This window comes from Xenopus laevis, chromosome 5L, assembly GCF_017654675.1.
Source record: "Xenopus laevis strain J_2021 chromosome 5L, Xenopus_laevis_v10.1, whole genome shotgun sequence".
Classification (NCBI taxonomy): domain Eukaryota; kingdom Metazoa; phylum Chordata; class Amphibia; order Anura; family Pipidae; genus Xenopus; species Xenopus laevis.
Genome location: NC_054379.1, coordinates 102,854,026 through 102,878,188, shown reverse-complemented (window position 1 = coordinate 102,878,188; position 24,163 = coordinate 102,854,026). Strand labels below are relative to the sequence as shown.

General features: G+C 34.4%; 1 protein-coding gene across 1 annotated transcript in view; it reads right to left on the bottom strand.

The window, feature by feature from the left end:
* LOC108716186 (CUB and sushi domain-containing protein 1-like) overlaps positions 1-24,163 on the bottom strand; it is an 882,106-nt gene that overhangs the window by 198,021 nt on the left and 659,922 nt on the right. The window contains exons 21-23 of the mRNA XM_041563770.1: positions 23,911-24,099; positions 9,998-10,167; positions 7,241-7,397 (exon numbers count right to left, since the gene is read on the bottom strand). Of these exons, the coding sequence (XP_041419704.1) occupies positions 7,241-7,397; positions 9,998-10,167; positions 23,911-24,099 (516 nt within the window). The remainder of the gene's footprint in view (positions 1-7,240; positions 7,398-9,997; positions 10,168-23,910; positions 24,100-24,163) is intronic.

Here is a 24,163-nt window from a genome sequence, read left to right as displayed (position 1 = left end):
AATATTTGAATTGCATATACATTTGCTAGAAGATATAATAACTTGGATAGGCAAAGTAAGCATTACGTTTGAGGCTCAGAAGTACTATCCATGTGCAGGTACTCCTACATTTGTGTATTATGAATGATATTAATGGAAAGTACATGAAAACCACATACTTTTCTATTTGTTACCCTGGAAGGTGTAGAAAATCCAGAAATAGACAGGACTTTTTGCTTCAATTTCAGGAGCAACTCATGGTGGGTAGAAGCATTGTAAATAAAAAACAATAAAAAAACTAGCATAATAATCATGATTCTAAATATATCTAATTCATAGAACCTGTGCATTTATTCTCTTCATTATTAACTTCTTTCAAACGTGTCCAATTTGATGAGCTAAGGTCATTTTCCAGCTTTACTCTGTATGCATGTACAGTTTCTACATACAAAATGGAACACATTTTTCCATACATGGAGGAGACTTTTTATAAGTAATTTTTCTTCCAGAAAAATAAAAACTAGGAAAACCTTAGGGAAATGATGCACTGTGAATGAAATGGCAATTTTAAGGTTAATCAAAGATTGCCATCACTGTAGTTTATCAGTGTGGTACCACAGACACAAGCAACAACTTTCCTTACAACTTCTACCTGCTGTTCAGAGGACAGTGAAAATTGGGCCAGCTGTGAAGTTGCCTTGGGCTACATTGTCTTCATTCATTTGAGAAGCAGGGATCTCTGCAAGTCTAGTTTTAATTGAGTAAAATAAGTACAGATAATATACTACACACATTTTCATTTCCTGTCAAGAGGTGTAAAAAAGGTTATCCCTTCTTTTACGCTAACATCTGTAAACTACTGCAAATGGAGGAACTCAAATTTGCTGCTGTTAAACCCTTGGTATGATTTCTCATAATGAATATGTTGTGTATATATTTCTATCAAAATTAGTTTTGCAGAATATTTATTTAACATCCTCTCCTTTTTTCTTTTTTAAAATAGGAGAAGCACAGTACTACAAATAAAATGTATTTAATGGTTCCAATATTTCATAACCAATTATGGTCCTACCAAATCTACTGTAATAAAACCTACAATTGTGCTGAATAAGCTATTAATGGCCATTCAACATGCAACCAGTAGTCTTTTGTTTTATACTAATACTTCCTGTCTACCTACCCAACCTTTAAGAGAGTTGAAGTAGTTACATCACTGTCAATGTGCTTATCATGATGTCCTCCAATGCATAAATATGTGTGCAAGACTAAGGGGGTACATTTCTGGGAGATACAACTGGCAGTTTAGAATGAAATGTTATATAGGTAATTTGCTAATCCCCAGGACACACGTGCTGGAGCACAAAGGAACACAAATGCATGCCCCCTAGTGCTCATGGAACAAGTACTTGGACCACAGGGATCCGGGAGTCTAAATTGAAAAGCCAGTGCTCAATGCAGAAAATGGTGTTGGGGGTAAGCCAGTCCTGTCCTTACTGCCTACATAGGACATGTGGTAATGACTAGACCCCATTTCAGCCTGTTCACTCTACTGTTTCTTAACTCATGCATCTGAATGATGCACATATAAGTTTGGGGACAGGTAAAGGGTGGGTGGGTTATGCTTATGTGTCTCTCCCCTCCCACTCCTAACCAAGTAAAAAATGTATTTGTGGGGGAATCTGCAGGTCTCTGCACTCTAAAACAATAGAACACAAAGTTAAAATGATGGATTCTGGCTTTTTTTAACTGCGCTCTGTTCTGTAAATAACACTTTATATCAAAAAAAGAGCGTCAAGAAATTTGTTGCTCCAATGTGAATCTAAAGAAGATAGTATGCACTGCATAAGAAGAGATATTTTCAAGTAGTTGGACATTTCTTGTTTTTATAAGCCAAGTGGTAGGATGGATTGATGTTGTCTTTATAGGGATTTTTATTTTAGGTAATAGAATAATACCTAAACTCTAGAATCTAGACTTGACATAGTTTAAAAAGGATTGCAAGGAGAAATGACCCTGAAACATAATTTAAAGGTAGTGTTACCAATATATATTGCTCCTACTGTGAACCAAATACTAAGAAGTTTAGAAAAAAAGTAATGTACCAACAAAGATGCAACGGTTTAGTAAAAAATATGGCACACTTGGTGACATCCTTTACCCAAATTAAATGAAAATTTAGTGATTAGTAATAAATGAAACTATGTTGCTTTCACAGAAAATTCTCTGAACCATTGAAAAATGTATGAACAGAAACATTTTGTCAAAATGCATTGGACTCAATGGGAAGGCAATATTATATTGCAATGAAGGTATTTTTAAACTCTACAATAACACATTGTCAGGGTAGCTGTGCGGCGGGGTCGTCCTCCTCTCTAGGGTGAAGACACGCTGGCACCGGCTTCTCTCTAGGGCGCGCGGCACGCCTCCTGGAGATTTAAAGGCGCAGGCGCACTGACGTCATACGTCAGCGCGCAAAGGCGCGAAATTCAAATAGTATTTAAAGCCCAGGGTGGCTGCTTGTAATTTGCCCGTGATAGGACTTGTTTCCTGGTGCTTCTGAGCCTTAGTGCATCTGTTCCTGTGTATTATTGATGTCCTGTTGTGACCTTGCCTGTTTGACCATCCTGATATCTGTAATCCGACCCAGCCTGTATCTTGACTACTCCTTCTGCCTGATCCTTCTCTGATTGATTACCCGGTTTGACCCTTGCCTGCCTGACAATTCTTGTTATCTGCCTGCCTCGACCCAGCCTGTCTGACAATTCTCCCGCTTGCTCCATTTGTACTCTGACCTTCGGCCTAAAGACTCTGCTAACAGCCGTGCCCCTTCGCCAGCCACCCCTCGTTAAGTCCTGGTGGCACCCAAGTAAGCTGAGGGCTCCTCCCAAAGCCCAACGGTGGTCACACTACTGGTGAAGCCGAGCCGAGACCAGGGTGCTTGGCATTTGTTCTGGTATCGGGTGCCGGCCGTGACACACATATATTGCTGTACCTTGTTAGAGAATTTGCTTTCCATTATACTACAACTGTTTTTCGTAGGAAAAGAAAAGTTTTCCATTGTGCCAGGGTGAATGCCAGTCAGTAGTGGGGAAAGGAAGGTCTGTGATGCCATTGTCATGCTATCAGCTGGACATTAGGGCACTAAGAAATATATGTTCTAACACACCAAGATCATAAACATGTCCCATCCTGTAGGAGTAGGAGAGACCCTAGCTTTTCAAATCTAAGGTACAGGGACCAATTAAATGCTAATCAGCTTTTTGCATATATGTTGATATATGTTTGCAATGCAGCCCTTCTCCCAAAACTCCAGTCTAATGATGCCCACTGAATGTTGCTGCAAAAATGCGTTCAAAGCAAATGCTGGTTTATTAATGTCACATCATTTAATCCCTTGAGTTCATGGGCATCCCAAGGAAAGCAAATATTTACTTAGGTTCAACAATGCCTTAGTCTGCTGGAAAATTGTATGTGTGCTTGTAAGCCCAATCATGGAGTGTATCACCCTTAAAGGTACACTTGACATCAAGCAACAGGAAAACAAATAGTTTTATTCTTCAGTAGCACAATACACACCATGTTTTCCAAGAAAACTGACAGAAAGAAAAAAATCATTCTCAAATGCGAGATGCAACTCCTCTCTAAATGAATTAATAGTCTTTATCTTATGACATTGAGCATTTTTAAACCTGCCTCAGATCATGCAAAGTGAAGAATAAAAGTAGTAATATTCCTGACTCCTGATAATGTAGTCCAAACAGACCCTTTAGGTTTTGCCCAGTGAATACAAGCACTCATTGTAAAACCTTAATTATGGAGGTCGTTGGTGTGATGATTCCACATGTTGACAGACCCCTATATAAGATTTTACACCCTTTATTGCCCTTGCAATATCATGCAATATCAGGAGGTCCAATGTGCAGTTGTTGGTACAAATGTAAAGACCACTATGGTGGCGTAACTAGAGAGGAAGAAGACCCTGCGGTTGCAGGGAGCCCAATAGTGTGGGGGGAGCAGTAAGGGCCTAATTAATAAACCATTTCAAGATATCTTGGTAGAACAGGCCAACTTACCAATGTTTTGGGACCCTAAATGGAATTTTCTGTGGGGCCCAGTAACAACTTATGCCACTGGCCCACTATGAGAATTAAAAGGATAAAGTACCGTCTCATGGGACAATATACAAACTGTTGTCAACAAGAGTAAAACAGAATTTTGTGAGCATTGGTTGAAAAAAAAAAAAAAAAAAAATGTCATATTTGCCCTTACTACCCCCTTTACTGCCAATCATTCTAACTTGTTTCTGCTTATTGTCTATGTTTCAGGCTAATGCATAAGGAGGATTTTATCATACAGAGAGTTTAACTTTAAAGGGGACCTGTTACCCTAAGAAATAATTCCAAATCCTATTCTATTGTGCTAGTCGGCCAGAATACATTTTAATTACACTAGTAATTGTTTAAATATTCCTTCTTTCGGAATCAACATTCAAAGCAATTAGGCAGGAGCCATTTTGTATAAGGTGTTATTAAAGCAAGCTTTTTATCCTAAAATCTTGTCTATGAGCTAGAACAGTGGACTTGATGTCCATGCCTATGCACAAGGTAGACAGTTACAGTATAGTCAGTGTGAAGAGGAGGGGGGATGTGAGCAGTACAGCGACATATAGGACAGAAAGTACAGAAATGAAAGTGAAAGTGATTTTTATGGCTCACACATCGAGGCAGGCAAGGTAATATATGACAGATGAGATTTTTAAATGAGTTTACAGTAGATATGGATGTTTAAATAAAGAAGAGACTTTGGATTTCATGTTTCATTAAACATGACTTTTGTTATACAGTTTTTTTATGACTGGATGACAGGTCTCCTCTAAGTACCTTCTTCTCAATTTGTCTGAAAAACTTTCAGTTCAGATCAGTTCAGGAAATAAAACAGATTTATTTATTTTTTAAATTAAAACAATAGAAAGTATTTCTAACAAAAGTTTCATTAATTTAACTCATGTTGATCAAAGGTATAGAATATATCATAATACATATATTTTGTACATAGTGGCCCATATTCAATTCAATGAGAACACTTATGGCATGGTTTTATCTAATGAAAACTCCACTGAAGTCTATGGAGAAATCTTTCTATGGCAAAAATGAATGTGGTCCAATATGAATTTTAAATAGCATTATTGTCTGGGGCATGCATATAATCTGGTTACCTCTCCACAAAATAACACATGTTGCTTCATTTGATCTTAAATTGTCCTAATCTAGCAACATTAATATTAAACACATTTAAAAAGTAATTTCTTGTTTCAAAACATTGGGGCAGGTTTACTAAAGGGCGAATTGTCGCCAGCAACTTCTTTGTACACTTCGCCAGGCACAAATTCTTTAACACTACGCTAATACACTAAAATGTGAAGTTGCATCCTGGGCGCCGAATGCTGGCGACTTTTCACTACCAACACCTCTTCAGTGCGAGCATTTCATAGCGAAGATTCGCTAGCGTTCGTTCATGCCTATCGAAAAGTCGCTAGTGATCTTATGCTTAGGTAATTTTGAATAGGGAGGGTACATTAAAGATGTATGTACTGTACGTCTTTATTAGAGATGTTGGTGCAAATGCTTGAAGTGGCCACTTTTTATTACAAATGTCTAAGGACCTTAATAAAGACAAAAGAGATACTATAATGCTGTAGACATGAGCCCACTGTAAAATGAATGTTCCATGGCCCTCAAATGTCTGGGGAAAAATGGTAACCCAAAAAAGTTTAAGTCAAGTCTTTTGCAGGCAATCCCGCTTAAAAAAAGGAAAAGTCGCCAGCATTTTTTCAACTTTAATGCATTTTCGGCAGACAGGATATGATGTAAGTGAGTATTGAGGAAGAGCTAGCTTCATTTTAGCAGTTCGCCAGGTCTGAAGTGGCGAAGTCAACTCTGGCGAAAAGGGTAACATTCAGTAAAATCCGCACTATAGTGAATTTGCGGAGCAAAGACCATTTGTCTGAGAGAAAAATCGCCTGGCGATAAGAGTACAAATGAATGCTAGTGATTCTCTTTCGCTAGAGAATTGTCGTCTGCGCCTGTTAGTGAATTGGCGATGTCCCTGCGGATGTAATTTCTGTTGCCAGCATTACCCACTCTGCCCTTTAGTAAATATGCCCCTTAGAAGGGAATTTTTATAAAATATACACAAGACATTTTAACACCAGACATTATGTCATGGTGCAGTATCTAAAATCATGTGTGATAAAGCTGTGTAATGATTTTATGTGAATGTGTTTCGAAGTGTAAAATTCTGGAGTAAAATATTTGTTAGCTAGAAAAAACAACCATGTAGAAAATGGAGTTCAGAGACAAAGATTTATACAGTAAATATACTGTTTTATTTGATGCTTACCTTACATTTTAGAAATAACATATTTCACACACCTTTATAAATATATGCAGTAGTGTGTTTTTTTAAGAATTAGGAATACATGTACAATATAAGATATAGAAATGTTTTGTGTTTGGTCAGGATTTGCTCAGAAATTTTAATAGGTTCTTTCATTTGTCTATGTGTACAGTAAGTAATAGAAATTGGCACAGCATGACAACTCATAGGAAACGAAAAAGTTTACCTCACTAGGGTGTTGCTTTATCCATCCTTCATGCTGCTTTACTAAACTTCCGCCTCAATGAATTGCAATTCATATATACATATAAAACCCTTTAATAAACAGAATTTGGATAGACCCTGTGGATTTTTAAATAAATGTAGCAGCTCTGAGGGTTCTAAGAACAGAGGGTTATATACACTGTTCAGATTCAAGGGAAATGATTACTGTTAAAAAAAAAAAAAAATACAGCACCACAGGAGAACATGATATTAGAATCAGAGGTAGAAAAAAGAAAAGTTATCACTGGAAAACTACTGTATGCAGCACACACTTTTTTGAAATATGTTGGTTATTTTTGTCTGTGTGTTAAAAAGCATTTCTGTGCCAGAACCGCCTTGTATTTTACATAAATTCTTAATATCCTATAGAAGCAAAATGCTGATTTTTGCATTTGAATATTGACAAATATTGAAGGTTGAATATGCCTGTCTCAAATGGTGCAAGTTATATAATATGCAATTTTAAAAATATAGATGCCCATACAATGGCAGATTTTAACTGACAGTTTGGTCTGCCTTGACTGACATCCATCCCATGTATGGAAATAAAGTCACCATTCTCTTATTATTCTTATGTAATATTGAAAATACAGATACTTACTACTGTAAGTGAGATGAAACCCTACATCGGTATCTTCCCCATTGGTGTTAAATTCTAACCATAAATGGTTGGAAGTGCTGTTCAGAGATATTGTCATCAGTTCATTTTTTGTAAAGGATCCCAAAAGTCTTGATGAGCTATCCTTCCCATCATACACCTTTAACAAAATACAGATGCATAATTAAAAAGGAACTACATTTTAATGCATTTTAAACAAAAAATAACAAATTCTGCACCAGCTTAATTTCTGATGCCTCTATTACATTATTCTATGCAACTGAGGGTCTTTGAAAGATTAATTTCACTTTGATGAGTTACATTTGGCAGGTTAGATGAAAGATCTAAAAGTTTTGCTTGCTGTCAGGATTTATATGCTCAATTATGTTTTGGATATTTCTATAAGCCTTTTTCAAATACAATTAATATTTATACCTGAACCTATCTTTTGAGATTTCATGACTTCATCCTTTTTTTATAATCTACTTACACAGCCTAAAAAAAAAATAGGTTTTTGACATTTCAGTCAAAAGTGTCTTTTCTAAGATCATCCGTGAAGGAAAGAAATGTCCACTTTATACTCAGCTGTCAGCTTTCATTAAGAGGAAATCAGGGATTTGAAACTAAGTTGTCACGTTGTAAGCTTGAATCAGGATAAGGTGACTTGGTTCAGAAAGAAGAAGAAGAAAGAAAAAAAAAAAAAAAAATATATATATATATATATACTGGCCATTTATATCTAACAAAAACTGGTGCTTCAAATGTATTTGCTGAATTGTTTTCACAGTGGAATAAGATTGTGAAGCTCAAGCTGAAGAAGAAGACCACAACCATTTTGATTGCACCATGAAGCGCCTTAGTCTATTTACAGGTGCCCCTGTTTTTAACCAGTTTTGAAGCACCAGTGATATGCAGAAAATTGCTATGTTTGTGTCAAAATATTGTTGAATGAGCCCTCACATTGTGTCTAATATTTATTTGTACAAACCTACAGTACATAGAGCTTACAAACATGCAGGCAACCTTGTATTTACCATTTGCTTCAAGCAAGCAATAAATACCAAGTTTTGCGTGTATTGATTTCAATGCAATACACTGTCAGCACAAGTTCTAGTAACCAAGCTGCAAAAAAAAAAGTTTACTGCTGTTAAAAAGCATAAGAAATTAATTGCTGAAAATAAGACATAAGCATTATTGTTTAGTATTAACTATACATTGTTTTAAGAATATTATTACATATAATGGGGTGGAAGCAGGGGGCTCAGTGGACCTACATTTGCTTTGTAAAACACTGAAAGTTGAGTCATTAGAAGATTACCCTTAAAAGGTAGGGAAAACATGTCCACAGGCATGCATCCAATGGCTTCTATGTCATCACAACAGGTTTTGGGTAGCGTGGTTTGAATTCAGTAAGTTTACAATTGTAGCAAAAAATGTAAAATAGTTAATATGATGCCATTGTTAAAAAAGAATCAACTATACAAAGTAACTATACACCTGTTAGCTTGATTTCTGCGGTAGGAACACTTTTACAGTGGAATTTAAAACATTATAAATTGAACAACCATTTAAATCACAACATTATGCGCCAAATGTACCATATGATTTCATGCACAATAGATCCTGCTAGACAAATTTAATTTCCTTCTATGAGGAGGCAAGCAGAAACCTAGTCTTTGGGGTTGTAGTAGATGTAATTTAATTATATTTTGTTAGAATATTTGTTAAACTACAGGACAAAAGGTTGCAAATCAAATTGGTAAGGAGTATTGGCCTTGAACATACTATTTGTACTTAGACAGATAACTGCCTGAAAGATGAATGGACCATTTTCTAGTTGGACTGATGTTGTAAATGGAGTATTTCAGGGGTCTTTTCTTGGTCCATTGGTTTTTAATTTATTCATAAATGACCTTAGGGTTGGCATTGTCTTGTGATTTTCCTGATGATGCTAAATAGTAGAAACAATAGGTTCCACGCATGATGCTTTCACTTTACAGATTGACAAATGAGGAGCAACATTGATAATGACCTGGTCTAAAAAATTAATGTAAGATACACACTAAATATAGTTGCGTTGATGGCTTCCTTATTTGAGAATGAATTGGGGGTTTATGTGGATAACAAACTTTCCAAATGTCTGCAGTGCCAGTCAGTGTGCGTACTAAAGCAAATAAATATTCTTCTATATAAAAATGGCATTGACCTGAGTGTAAAAAGTATAAATATGCCTTTTTATAAGTCTCAAACCTCAAGAATGAAGTGAATGTCAGATATCAGCACAGAAGAAGGATATTATTATTATTGTTATTATGGGCTTAATGTTTTTGTAGGTCGGCAAATATTAAGTGCTTCAGTTATTTTCATACTAATACATATGCTATGCTCCCTCTCAACTCTCTCAAACTCTGTGCAAAAAACACTTGTGTATTTTCAGAGAGATGAGTGCCCAGAATAAATGCTAAACTACTGTATGTGTATTAACACAAAATTGTGAATCATAACGTGTGTGTGCTGGCTTTAATATGCACAAAAGTGCATGCGGAAACACTTTATATCAATATATATATATATATATATATATATATATATATATATATATATATATATATATATATATATATATATATATATATATATATATATATATATATCTATATATATATACTGGAGGGTTGAATATTGATAGACAGTTGTCCTTTTTTTCAAGCTTAATAAATTATGTAAATAAAAAACATACAGAACATAGGTCAATGTTACCTTTAGACTATCTCCATCATGTAGTTGAAATGTTGTAGCTCTTAAGTGGATTCCTTTGCCAGCCTGAGTCTCTAGTCTATAAATACATTCATGGTTGTTTTCATAGTTTGACGGAAAATTTGGAGAGAGCAAGGTTCCTTCACTGCCAATGACTGTTGCTCCACATTCAGCTGAAGATAAGGGGTATATTTAAAACAAATGATTAAAAGAAACGGTGAATCCTCGCTGTACTGAAACATGTCATAGAGTGTCATGTTAACCACTAAATAAAAGTTAAATAAACCAGCAATTTTTTTTCACTGTGTACATTACAAATGTATGTACTAATACAAGTCAATTTTTAAAAAAGCACAATACTACCATTATTTAATAATGGATATTAGAATAAAATATATGATCTTTGTATTTCTTTAGGTTTTCAGTGTAGGAACTTCAAATACATGTGTTGTAACTTAATAATTCATAATAAAGGTTCTTAAGTAATTCATAATTAATCAATGCATTATCAATAGAACAAAAACTAACCTAATACAAAAATAATATGATGTTTAATGGAAACCGCTATTTATACATACAGTATAAGTCTTTGTAAAAGGGGTTGGAGTAGTCAAACAAGTAACATTAACAGTATTACTGTGATTATTTTATTTGTCTTATTCAAGTACACTGATACTGTACCTTCAATTTAAAAAAAATATATGTTATTTTATAAAAGTTTCAAAATCATATGCTAAAATTGAAGTAACTTTTTATTAAATAATTTTTAAAGATACTGGAAATGGGCTATTTTTTTAATCTATGAATATATTTAAAGTTCAGCATATTATATTTAATAAAGTTCAAGGAAAAGTTTAAAACCATTTTATTTGGACTATACAGTAAGAAAAGACTATATCTGAAGTTAGAAACTAGAATATTACAGTAAGAAAGCATGTGTGAATTTGTGTTAAGAAACAGGAGTTATTTAGCAAGCTAAGACAATGAAATGTGAAACAGGCACTAAAATTAGACTCTAAGATCATCACAGTCAGTGTTGTGTAAAAGCTGACTCACTTGAAATTGATTCTTGTTATTAATGTGATGTATTTTGATAAAATTAAACTAGCCCTGCAAAAACAGATAATCCAAAAAACAATAATATAATAACAATAAAGGGAGAAGATCAAATGGTTTTCAAAGTTTGTCAATGAGAAAGTCATGAAGCTATATTACTAATATTAATAAGCTAGTCAATAAACTAAAAAAACTAATAACCTAAGAAGAGATTAAAAAAATATAAAATTTTAGTGGTGGCATTAAAGATATATATAAATATATACATATACATAAACCATACACAACCATAAGGAGCGCCATCACATACTCAAATCATAGATATGTTTCCAAAAGATAGAAGTTGCTGAAAAAGTGCTGTATATGTGCCCTTTATCAAGCCATAACAACTGCAACTGAACTAACAGACTGCATTTAAAGGGATACACAGGAAGTGATATCAAAATCAAAAGTGATCAAGATTATCAATAACATTAAATAACAATATATACAGTCCAATATATCAAAAAGTAACATGCTTAGTAACATAGTAAGTTAGGTTGAAAAAAGACACATGACCATCAAGTTCAACCCTTTAACTCTTTTAACTATTTTAACCTGCCTAACTGCTAGTTGATCCCGAGGAAGTTAACAATTAATAATATAATAATAAAAATAAAAATATATCATATTCTGTATTCAGAGCCAATGGAATAACGACTTTTATTAATACACCAAACTTCCCTCCTTTTAAGTTCAGTTCTCGGTCTCCCCCACTTTTCAAAGGGGGAATAGTTTCCAATACCATAAACTAAATCTGATTGAAGGTGTGACCTTTCTCAACAAAATGCTTCAAAACAGGTAAAGTGACATTTACCAACAGCGCCAGTCGCCATTGGTAACCAATAGTCGCATGTGCATGCATGTCAAAAAGGATGTGCGCATCCTTTTTGACATACATCTGCACTCGTCCTTTTTGACGTACATGTTTGCGCAAAAAATACTCAATCATTGGCCACAATCATTGGCTAGAGAAGGTTTGTAGAAAATAATCGTAGCAGGGGATGCAGGTATATATGGCCCTGGCCTAGCCACACGCCAGTATAAATCTCAGAAAAGAAAGTATTGCCAATACCTGTATTTGATTTCAACGTGGTGCTCCCACTTTTATTCAAGGTGCTTCCAGACACTTAACAATGGATCAAACGTTTCGGGACCGCATGGCCCTTCCTCAGTGATTCACTGAGGAAGGGCCATGCGGTCCCGAAACGTTTGATCCATTGTTAAGTGTAGAGAAGGTTTGTGCCTGGCTCCACCCCTGGCTTTGCGCACTAGGTTCGTGTCTACACTACCTATTCCTAGTTACGGCCCTGTTGCCCAAATTAATAGCTGATTGTTGTTGTGATATACATGATTTGATGATCTGTGTGGTCTCACACACATAGATGAGACCACACGGACATGTCAACACATAGATTGCAAATTTAGAAATACAAGTGTAATAACTCCATAAATGGGTATGTATGGGGATGAACAAACGTCTTCCTCTTCAGGACATAGGGGCACTATCTGCAATTCAGACTAGGATGCAACCTTTTGATTTTATTTTGAACCCAAAAAGTTAGTAATTTCCTTGGGTCTTACTTTAACATTGGACGAAGTGACAGAGTCTCCAATTGTTTTGCCCCTACGGTTAGAAAAAATAGTGGCAGTTTGAATTCCTCAACTGAGGGATATGCTTTTTTAAGAATATACAAATGGCTACGCAAAACCTGACCAATAGAGTCACTATAATCAGAATACTGTCTTAGAAAGGGTATGCACTCATCTTGTCTATTCCTCTTCCTAGGTTTCTGGCCCTAAATTGAGCCTTTTGAATAACACTTTCAGGATAACTTCTCACAAAACCTTCGACACATATTTTTTTCCTGAATCTCTCTCTCTTAAAAGTCAACATCCACCACCTACTAAAAATCTACTCTAGTCAGTCAGTTCTCATGGATGAAAAGACTGGTTAATGATACCAATGAGAGAGAGATTCAGGAAAAAAATATGTGTCGAAGGTTTTGTGAGAAGTTATCCTGAAAGTGTTATTCAAAAGGCTCAATTTAGGGCCAGAAACCTAGGAAGAGGAATAGACAAAAAGCAAAATCTGATTACCATCCTTAGGCTTAGTAAAAAGTGGAGTTCTCAGACGACCTTCTTGATCCCTATATACCATTCCATCTATAAAATTAATTTGTTTGGAATCATGAGTATGCGACAAAGAAATAGAGGGGTGTATCAGATTCAGTCACTTGTGGAACCATAACAGGGAACCAACACATCCCAGGGAGAGGAAGAGACAAGGTGAGCATATACCCTTCATAGCACAGTATCCGGATTATAGTGAATCAATTACTCCAGCATTGCGTAAACATTGGTATATTCTGAAAAATGTATATCCCTCAACTAAGGAATTCAGACCGCCACCAATTATTTTGTACCGTAGGGGCAAAACAATTGATGTCTCTGTCACTTCGTCCAACTTTAAAGTAAGACCTAAATCCATGGTGCTAAATTAAAAGGTAATTTTGCAATCTATGTTTTGACATGTCCATGTGGTCTCATCTATGTGGGTGAGACCACACAGTTGATCAAATCACGTTTTTCATAAAATCGATCAGATATCAATTTGGGTAATGTCACGTTGCCAGTTTCAAAAAAATTTGTGGAGAAAGGTCAGCTTATGTTTATCATATTGTAAATCATACCCCCTTTCAAAAGGGCAGGGGACTGAGCAATTAAACTTAAAAGGAGGGAGTTTTGGTGTATCAATAAACTTAAGTCATTAGTGTATATCCAATGGGTCTGAATAAAGATTATGACCTATTTTTATTCTTGTAAATCATGTTACTTTTTGATATATTGGACTGTATACATTGTTATTTAATCCTATTGATAATCTTTGTCAGTGAGTGCTTCTATCTTTTTGATATATATAATATTATTCTAAGAAGCGAAGCACCTACCCTGAGGGAACAGATAAGCAAATGGATTTACTTGGGGGTACCTTACAACCAAAGAAAGGTCAACATACAATAAAGGCATGTATTCTGCAGTCTAGGGTTTTGCTGTATGGCCATGCTTTATATGTTGACTGTGCTGAAGGTATTTTTCAAAATACAGAAATTGCCTCACAAAAATAGTGTATTTATCTGATATTGTTAGAATGGAGTGTACTGTGATACACAATGGAAAGAGATTATAGCCCTGTGTGCTTACTGATCTCTGTGCCAGGGTGCTGTAACATAGAACAATGCAAGACAGCACCAAAAGCCTTTGGAACATACAGTAAGTAAAGTTTTCACAAAAAAGTGCTGCTGTTTTCATTATCTAGTAGAAATATCTTTAAAGCAACTGGACATTTCATATTCTTGAAAATGTTTCACCATTCACCTGAGCTGCTTCTTCATTTTAACTGTGTGGCGAGAAATAAAAAGATACAAATTAAGGCAGCATAAAAAGGAATGACATATTGGTAGGCAGCTAAGGGAACAAGGCCTTTAAATCCTTAAGGGAAATACAGTCTCTAATATCCAATCACAATAATTCAATTGAACTATTCATGTAGGTGTCACCTGAAACTCACAGATGTGTGAAAGTGTGATTCAGTCACAATGGTACCATGTTTCTCATTAAGGCAGATGTCCATTTTTCAATGCACATGACTGGAAGCCTCAATGAAAATCTTAGTACCATTGTAACTTGGTCATACGTTCACACCTCCTTTAGTTTCAACTAACACCTACCTGAATAGTTAAATGGTACCACTGTGAGTGGATGTAGATTAATGTGCTACCATTTGCCTAGGAATTCTCTACCACTCAGGTGAACTAAAGAAGACTTGGATAAGTAGTGCAAAGTTTTCACTATTAGTCAGTAATTTCAGCTACACTATATCATGACCTAGAAGAATGAAAATCTTCATAGACACAAGGGGGCACATTTACTAAGGGTCGAATATTGAGGGGTAATAAACCTTCGAATTCGACCCTCACAGTAAAATCCTTCGAATTCGAATATCGAATTCGAAGGATTTTGCGCAAATCCTATGAACGATTAGAAGGATTTTAATTGATCGATCAAAGGATTTTTCTTCGATCAAAAAAAGCTTAGAAAAGTGACGGGGAAGGTCCCCATAGGCTAACATTGTACCTCAGTAGGTTTAAACTGCTGAAGTATGTAGTCAAAGTTTTTTTTAAAGAGACAGTACTTCGACTATCGAATGGTCGAATAGTCAAACGATTTTTACTTTGAATCGTTTGAATCAAAGTCGAAGGTCGTAGTAGCTTATTCAATGGTCGAAGTACCCAAAAAAAAAAACTTCGAAATTCGAAGTTTTTTTCATTCAAATCCTTCACTCGAGCTTAGTAAATGTACCCCAAGGAGTTGTTTTTCATTGTTCTGTTTGTCTGACACTAGGACATTTAAAAAGATGCTGAGTAACAGATACACATTCTGTATATGTATTCATGCTGTAGCACACTGCATCACTTTATATTGCCTTCTTCAGTGTCCCTAGACATTACTTTTTTTCTGCCACTTTTAAATAAGAAGGATGAGTTCTCATGTAATATAAATATAATGTAATAAATATAATCCCCACTTACTAGATAAGCAGGTGACTGAAGTACCAGTAGTCTCTTGGCCATGATCTCCACCACAAGAACCAGCCTGGGTAAAGCTCAGTCACACCTATTCCCTAACTGTGCTTGGTTCATAGATTTCTTAAACTGTGACATCCAAAAGCTTGTGAGATTTTCAATATTAAATCTTGTGATGACAGCACCGAAGTTCCGTTTTTTTTTCTACAGATACTAGTCAGTAGTACCCCTTCTTGGACAGGAATAATATTTAGGCATTCATCTAGTTGTGTGTATGCATGCTGCATTAGAAAATGAAGGTCTCTACTATTTTATGAAAACATTGAAAATAAAATGTTGAATTTAATAAAATGGTCTTTTTTTTCAACCAAAAATAACTATTTAATAATTTTAAGTGCTTTCAATTTTTTATGTCTTGTTTTTATTAGCTGTTATGTAGAGTTTATTTAAATAATAATAATAAATATTTCCACAAAAGGCTTTAGTATTTAGACCAGTTGTTCTATGTACAGTCAATTACATAAAGTATTATAGTTTAATTTATGTCAACTATTTAGAGCAAACATTGTTAGTTTGAATATTTTAATAAAATCACTGTATAGAGTACAATCTACATAATAACAATCAAAAAGACAACAAGAATGAAACAATCATACATATAGCACATTTAAAAAGCTTTTTAATAAGTATCAAATATATGTGATTGCTTTATTCATTACAATAAAAATGAATATAACATCTATTTAAAAAATCATGAATGTGAAGGGGAAACACTGTGGCAAGATATCATTTATTTATAGTAATCAGCTATGTAGCACAGAAAAAAACAATTTAGATTATGTAGATCTATAAATATAGAGTAGATACTATATGATTTTAGGCTTTTTGGTTAATTGCTTCAACTATTGTTGTGAATAAGATTGCTTCAACTATTGCTATGGGTGCCAGTGACCCAGTCATGGGTCATAAGAGGCACAATTTTTAGCCCCTTAGTGCAATGAGACCAAAAAACTGTAGATAAGTTTAACCTTCTGAATTACCAAACTCCCATACATAATCATTTTTAAAGTTTTGTTTTCAAGTACTCTTTTTTTAAGAAGTGAAAACTATATGCATTATGGAAACATACGCAACTGTTTTTGTGTTACTTGCCTTTTAATTAATGTTGCTTTAAAAATGTTTCTTTTTAAATCTGTTATTGTTTTCAAAAAAGTGTCCCTATTAGAATGCCATAGAGTGTAATGGAATGAATAAGATCTATCTCAATTATCCATGTACGTCTTAGATAAACAAACATTACTTAACCTATGCCAGTGATAAATGATGTCATCAGCCACTAAATGCAATAGTTTAACCAAGCATGGAGCCAGAAAAATGAAATTGATAAAAAAAAAAAATTAACCATGTTTTATGCAAAAATTAAAGACTGCATTTACTTTATTATAATTAATGACAGTGTTGAGAAATTGTCCTGAGAAGTGCACCTTAACCCTTTAGCAATACATTTAGAAATACTTGTGTTGTGTTTAGCCACAGGTGAGTGACTGGCAGGTAGGTGTCTGCGTGCTGTATAGGAAAAGTGGAAGTCATGTTGTGATAAAGCAAGATAATTTAATAACACAGTTTTGGATTCCTACTGAGCTGATTTTTTCATAGGAGTATAATAGTTATATCCATGGATTGTATCTCAATGTAAGAGAGTCTGCTGCTTGAGGAATATTTAAAGTAGGTAAAAAGGGGGTGGTGAGAGTATTGTGAGGAAGCAAATATAGATTGGTACAGTGGATAGATTAGTGGGATAAGGGATGGATAAGGGTGTATTTGTTGGACTCTTAAAGTCACTATCACCAAAAAAGTCAGTTGCTATGCTTCCATTAATAGGGTTAGGGGGTTCTCTTTCAGAGAAGCTTCATCCTCCCCAACTTATAATCATAGGCAGACTGTTTTGTTGAGGGTAACAGGAGAAACAGGATATGAGGCGTGTGTTGCAATATCCTACTAACCTCTTTTTGTATCATTCTTTTTTTCTTTCCCTTTTATTTACCTATGTCTTTCTCTTTTGCTTTGCTATCACGTTGTCAACTATTTAATGTCTTTCTTCCAGAATTTCTGTAATTCTTTTCTGTTTTCCTGCCTCTGTATCCTCCGATTGAAGCCATAGCATGCAGAGAAAAATATATGCTCATTGTGCCTGACAGAATACTTTCAACAGCAACTATAAAGACTGCATGCTTCATTAGGAATAACACGTGATGAGATTAAGTTTCTGCAACTTAAATTTCCCGCAGTCGAGTCTCACCGTGTATTGTAATTAGAGAAGTGTGCAGTGTTTTAATTTGCTGTTGAAATTACAGTAAGTATGGTTTGGTAAGGTTAATTCACTGCATTAAATTCGTGATTCATGTATTGGACTATGACCAGATGACAGGGGCAATCAATATGCAGTCTTGTGGGGCCCTATTTATGCCACTGGCAATTGAATTTGTAGTGTAGTGAGTTGCCAAGTGCCAGAGTCCAATATGCTATATAACTGAATCCCACACCAAAAATAACAAACCACAATTCCAGCTGTCACACAAGCCATCCAGTATAAGCCACTAAGAAATGCACAGATGTACATCAATTCCAGCAGCAAAAACTTACTAAGACCACCGTTAAACCAAAACCTGAGTACTATGAGAGTGAGCAAAATAATCTTGCTAAAGAAACAGCTGAAGCAGCTGCACAACTTTTAAAACCAACAAACACCAGAAAATGGATATTATTAATACTTCTGTAGAGGAAATATTCACTGAAATAAAACAAAAAAAGAGAACTTGTGGGAGATGTAGAATAGCACACAGTGAACTATGAAACAAATTAAAACTCTACAAACAGATGTAGAAAATCTAAAAAAAATCAAAAATAATACTTGTTGACCATACTGAGGAACTATAAAATAATAATAGAAGAAGTACAGTAATCTAAGGCCTTCCAAAAATAATAAAAAAAGGTTTAAACCTGAGGGAATTCTTAACATTTACCTTACCAGCCTGATCTGTTCTATGGACTGTATACAACAGCTGGATGTACTGTAGGTAGGGCACATAGAATTTAATCTTTCCAACAAAATCAATCCAAGTGTCTCTGTCCAGTTATATTAGAATTTACCAGTTATGTTAATAAAGTTAAACTGATGATGTCATATAGTCAAATGAATAAGCTTGAGGTTTAAAGATATTCATGCAGGCCTTTTCCATAGCAATGAAACAAAAAAGACAACTATTTCCCAAAAATGCAAACGTAAATGAAAAACGGATAAGGATTGCATTATTGTACATTGTGCCAACCAGCCAAGCACTTAAAAATAAAGAATGGAAAACTCCTATAGGAAATTTTGTCTGCTTTTGGCTATAAACAAACCTATCTTTGGAACACTGATACGCAAATATGATTTTACTAACAACTGGCTGGAAGCATAATTGAATCAGCAGTATAATATTGGCTATAAATGATTTTAAAAAAGTGTATTAAGATAGCATGCTGTCTATCATCTGAAATCCTTAAAATAGAGAAATAATAACAATACTAAATCAATTAAACAGGAGGCATTTACTTTTACAATTACATCTAAATGGAATATTAATATGATATTTGCTTATTTTATATAGGAGGAGCACTTATTTCCTAAGATAAAGCTTGTAACACTGCCCTAAAAGGCACAAGTTTAAACCCCTCTGAATGTACAGTTCCTTAAAGTATGTACAGGAAATATCGGCATAGTAGTGAAATGTTGTGTTATTTTTCGTATAAATCCTTTATTAGGATGGTGCTGTTTTCTCTTTTCTTATATTTAGATAAATAGACTGTATAGAGAAGTGAAACTGAAGGGTAAGGAATTAAAAATTAAATTATGAGGAAAGACTGTCAAGGTTGAGGAGAAAAGTTGCTTGCAAGGGGACAATATTACAAGTGCATAAGACGAAATTATAGACAGAGAGTGGGGGATGTTTTCTCCCATAGAAAAGGACAGAGAATGAAAGGCCACGTATTTAGAATTGAGGAAATGAACTTGTTTGAGTTTGAATCACAGCATAGGTGGTTCTTCACATGGAGGGCAATGAGGTTGTGGAATGCCTTGCCGAGTGATGTTGTGATGGCAGATTCTATTAATGACTTTTACAGTGGCTTGGATCATTTCTTGAATCAGCATAATATCCATTTTTCAACCCAAACTACTACTATGTAACTGTGTATGCATACTGTAAACTCAATGCCCAGAACGCACCAACACATGCATTTTCTATACATATACTCCAACTAAATACTTTGTTGTAGCAGATGACTTCACATTTTTTATCACTTCCTTATCCAAATTCCTTATACTGTATATCCAATCTTGTAATCCAATAAATTTACATAGGAATTTAAAGTATATTCTTGTGCTTCATAATCATCTGTAGCAACCTTATTAACCTTACTGAAAGTTTGATATGGCTGATGTTTTCCTAACATGACAAATTTATATTTGTCCACCATTTGTTTGCTCTAATTTATTAATACCACTAGACATTAAGCCCGTTAAATTAACGGGCGCTAGACGGTCCATGGGGCACATGCGCAGTACCGCAATCTCACGAGGACTGGACGCAGAGACACTTCAACTTTATTATATAGGATATTAAAGAAAATTAATTTTGTGAGATACCTCAAATATCTGGATTAAAGTATAAAATATCCTGTCCTTCATTTATTAAAGCTTGTATATGTTTTATATGTGCTGTACTTGCTCTTTCGTGTGTATCTAAAATGACAAGGTCTGATAGCTGTGATATCGCTTATCAAACAATACAACACTGTTCCCAGACACTATCTGGTTCATTTGTTTGGATTGCTTTTCTTGGTCACAGTAATAATATAGAATGTTCATGTGTTGTAAGCACACAGCTCAATTTCTCCCTTGAGAAATTCCATTATACCCTAGTCTTTATAAGACAGGAAATTGAAAAGTCACTTACTAGCAGAAAAATTGTCACATGATTCTATTTAGATGCTGGATGCACATTTATCAATTTGCAGTGTTTTCTTCTGTCTTTCTTCTATACATAAGATATATTGTTTGCTATAATTTAAGATGAGTATACAGCTTACATTGGAAATTATTTTCATACTAATTTTGTTCTTGGCATAGATTGCAAAGTTAATTATATGACTAAATGATATAATAGCCTAAGAATAGTAACAGCATAAAATAAGAATGATTATGAATGATTATTTATTTATTTATTGAATACAATCATGGAAAAAATCTAATTCATTGAATTTGTTTATCAGCTCAAAAAACTAAAAAATGTGAAAATCTCAAATTAAAAAAATCGCTTGACTTTTGCCTTGGATAACTCCAACTTACTTCTACACAAACACCACAAGAAAGTTTTACATTGGAGCTTTTTGAGTTTTTTGCACTTAATAAATACCAAACATTCAAGCTTTTGAAAATATAACTCAAGTTAGTGAGGTTTTTGTGCAAAAAAAACCCTGAATAGTGGCAAAAATTCACATTTGAATGTTGATAAATCACCCCCTTAATATATTTAATCTAGTTAAACTATATAATGCCTAAGAATAGTAACAAAATAAAATAACAGAATGATTTTAAATTGAATTTCACATGTCATTTTTTTAGCATAGTAGGAATCATCTATTTTGCTCTATGTAGGATTACTACAACAATATTATTACAGGTATGGGAGCTGTTATCCAGACACCTGTTATCCAGAAAGCTCTGAATTAAGTAAAGGCCATCTCCCAAAGATTACATTTTAAGCATATAATTTACATTTTGTCAAATGATTTCCCTTTTCACTGTAATAATAAAACTGTACCTTGTGCTTGATCCCAACTACAATTTGACCGTTGATAAATAACCCACTAAAAGTAAGTACACATTAACATTCATGCTAAGTCCATGGTGCCTTCAAGTATTTACCCAATATTCATTAAAGGGGATATAAAGTAAAAAATAATACTGCATATACATTTTCTCTGCCATAAAAGAAGCATCTTTGCAATATACTTTATTTAGAAATGCAATGGCGTTTTTAAAATAAGCAATCTACCGCCTTTCATCTTCTCTCTTTCGCAAAGTTGCACACTGATATCCATTGGCAGCTTCACAGCCAGACGCTGGAGTAGTATGAAACAATCTGATACTCTGCATTCCGAAGGAAAGGGAAGCAGTGTGGGGGATTCTCTCACTGAAGTTGATAAATAAACACATACAGTTCACTTTGAATTTATCTGCCTGGAGAAGTTTTCGGCTTGTCCGCTCCCCGTGCCGAGGGCTCAGGGCGGTGCACCTGGGCCTCTTCCCTTGTGTGGTGAGTTATCATTTTCTACCTGCCGACCCTAAACTACAGATTTACTATAGTTATTTATACCTGCCAAAATATTTTACAACTCTGTACAATAGAAAACGTGTATACATTAAAGATACAAAATACATACAGATATGATTTAAACACAGTGAAGGCAGTACCAGTATGCTGCCAATATATGCACTAACAGCACAAAAACTTGCTTATGTATTATAGCCAAGCTGGCAGCTTACAACACAATATCTTAATATCTAAGTGGGGCTTATTTAGATATTGATCTGGCAAGGTGGAAAATTCCATAAACCAGTCACTTCTTTGGGCTGTAGATTATGTCTGCAACTGGAGGGTCTTTGTGTGCATCCTATGCCATCTGATTATAGGCCCTGGGACAATACATTCAATCAGTCTGAGACACCACTTAGTGACCTGCATGCAAAGTTTTATAGAAAGATCTTTTACTCCCGTACTGTAAATGTATACTGTTTAGAGATTTATTTAAATACATTCTACTTTCTTCAAGAAATCAAGACATAATAAAAATAAAACAATAAAAAAATATAGTACTAGATAAAGTACTGAGACCTTTGGCTGCAATTATTATATAAGTAATTGTCTGTTACAAAGGTATTCTTTCTGTATTAATGGCATATAAATGATTGTCCAGAATTGATATAACCACACTATGAAAGCTAAAAACCTACCAAAGTGCAGGTCCTACCAGAGCAGCCCACTTTTTTTGCCTACAAATTTTCACCACAGTTTATTAATTGGTGGTGAAACGCAGAAATCCACTGCGAATCCATGGCCTGGCAAATTTATTCACCCATCACTAGTCATTTCTATGCATATTTCTGAATATCATATCTGAGGATATAAACTCTATAAAAAATCTCAGAATATATTTAATTAGTAAATAAATGAAAAAAACATCAGTAATGAATTTCCTTAAAATAAGAATTCAGCTCTGAAAATCCAACAGTACCAAAATAATAAATTGGACACATTCCCTACTTTTTTTTGGTTACTGGAGCATCTTGTTTAAGGATTTGTCACATCCATCATGGTATAATAATGTAACTTTAATGCTCTATCCCTTGAGTGTTGTAATAGAGGGAAATAGTTTTTCTATGGATTAAAACAATGTGTATCTAAATTATGGCTAAGATTTCTGGTTTTTGTTAATGACAGGGAAATCTCAAGCAAAGAACTGACCTTTCTATCAAATGGCCTGCAAGTTTGTGTAGCTTTTTTACTGTTAATTATTTTATTATCTGATATTCCAAATATTTAAGCAATTGAATTCTGCATGGCTTGTTAAGATGTATCAAATAGGTAAATAATTAATTTATTTTCACAAGTACAGTATATTACCGTGTTGTTGATGATTATGTTCAGAGCAGAAATAACATTATATATTTAAGTATTCAATCAAAATCTATAATTTGTGACTTTCAACAATTTGTATAGAGTAGACTACAGTGACAAAGATGAGAGTTGATCCTCTTTTTACTGGAATATTTATCCCATTCCATGACTTTACTTAAATACCCCAGATAAAGGTTTAATTCCTCACATTCTAGTTTAAATAGGTCCATGGCAAAAGATGGGCTTATCTGTTAATCCTATAGTACAATTTAATTCAAGACTTCTGTAAGGGTCCTATTATATTTAATACCAAACACAGGCACAACATTTTATCCAAAACATTTCCAATAACATATCATTTTACATATCATAAAAAGAGCATTTTTTAAATAAACGCAATGTATGCCTCCCAGCTAGAATATTTCTCTAAATCTAAGGAACAGAATACAAAATCTGAATATACTCAATGCTGCTTAAATTATGATGAATGAAATGAAAGCATGTGACCACCTACCCACACACCTTGGAAGAGGTGTACTCCACACTCTTCGACCACCTCCCAAGCAGGTGAGTTTATTAGCACCTTCTAGACGATAGCCAGGAAAGCAGGAAAATGTAAGAGAATCCCCAACCCCAAAATGAAATCCTATTCTTCTGCTATAAGCGGGAACACCAGGATCATCACATGGCTCTAAATCATATTCTAAAATAAATAATTAAAATAGACAAAAACAGAATTAATTAAAGAAAGCTGTTTTGAGACTTCA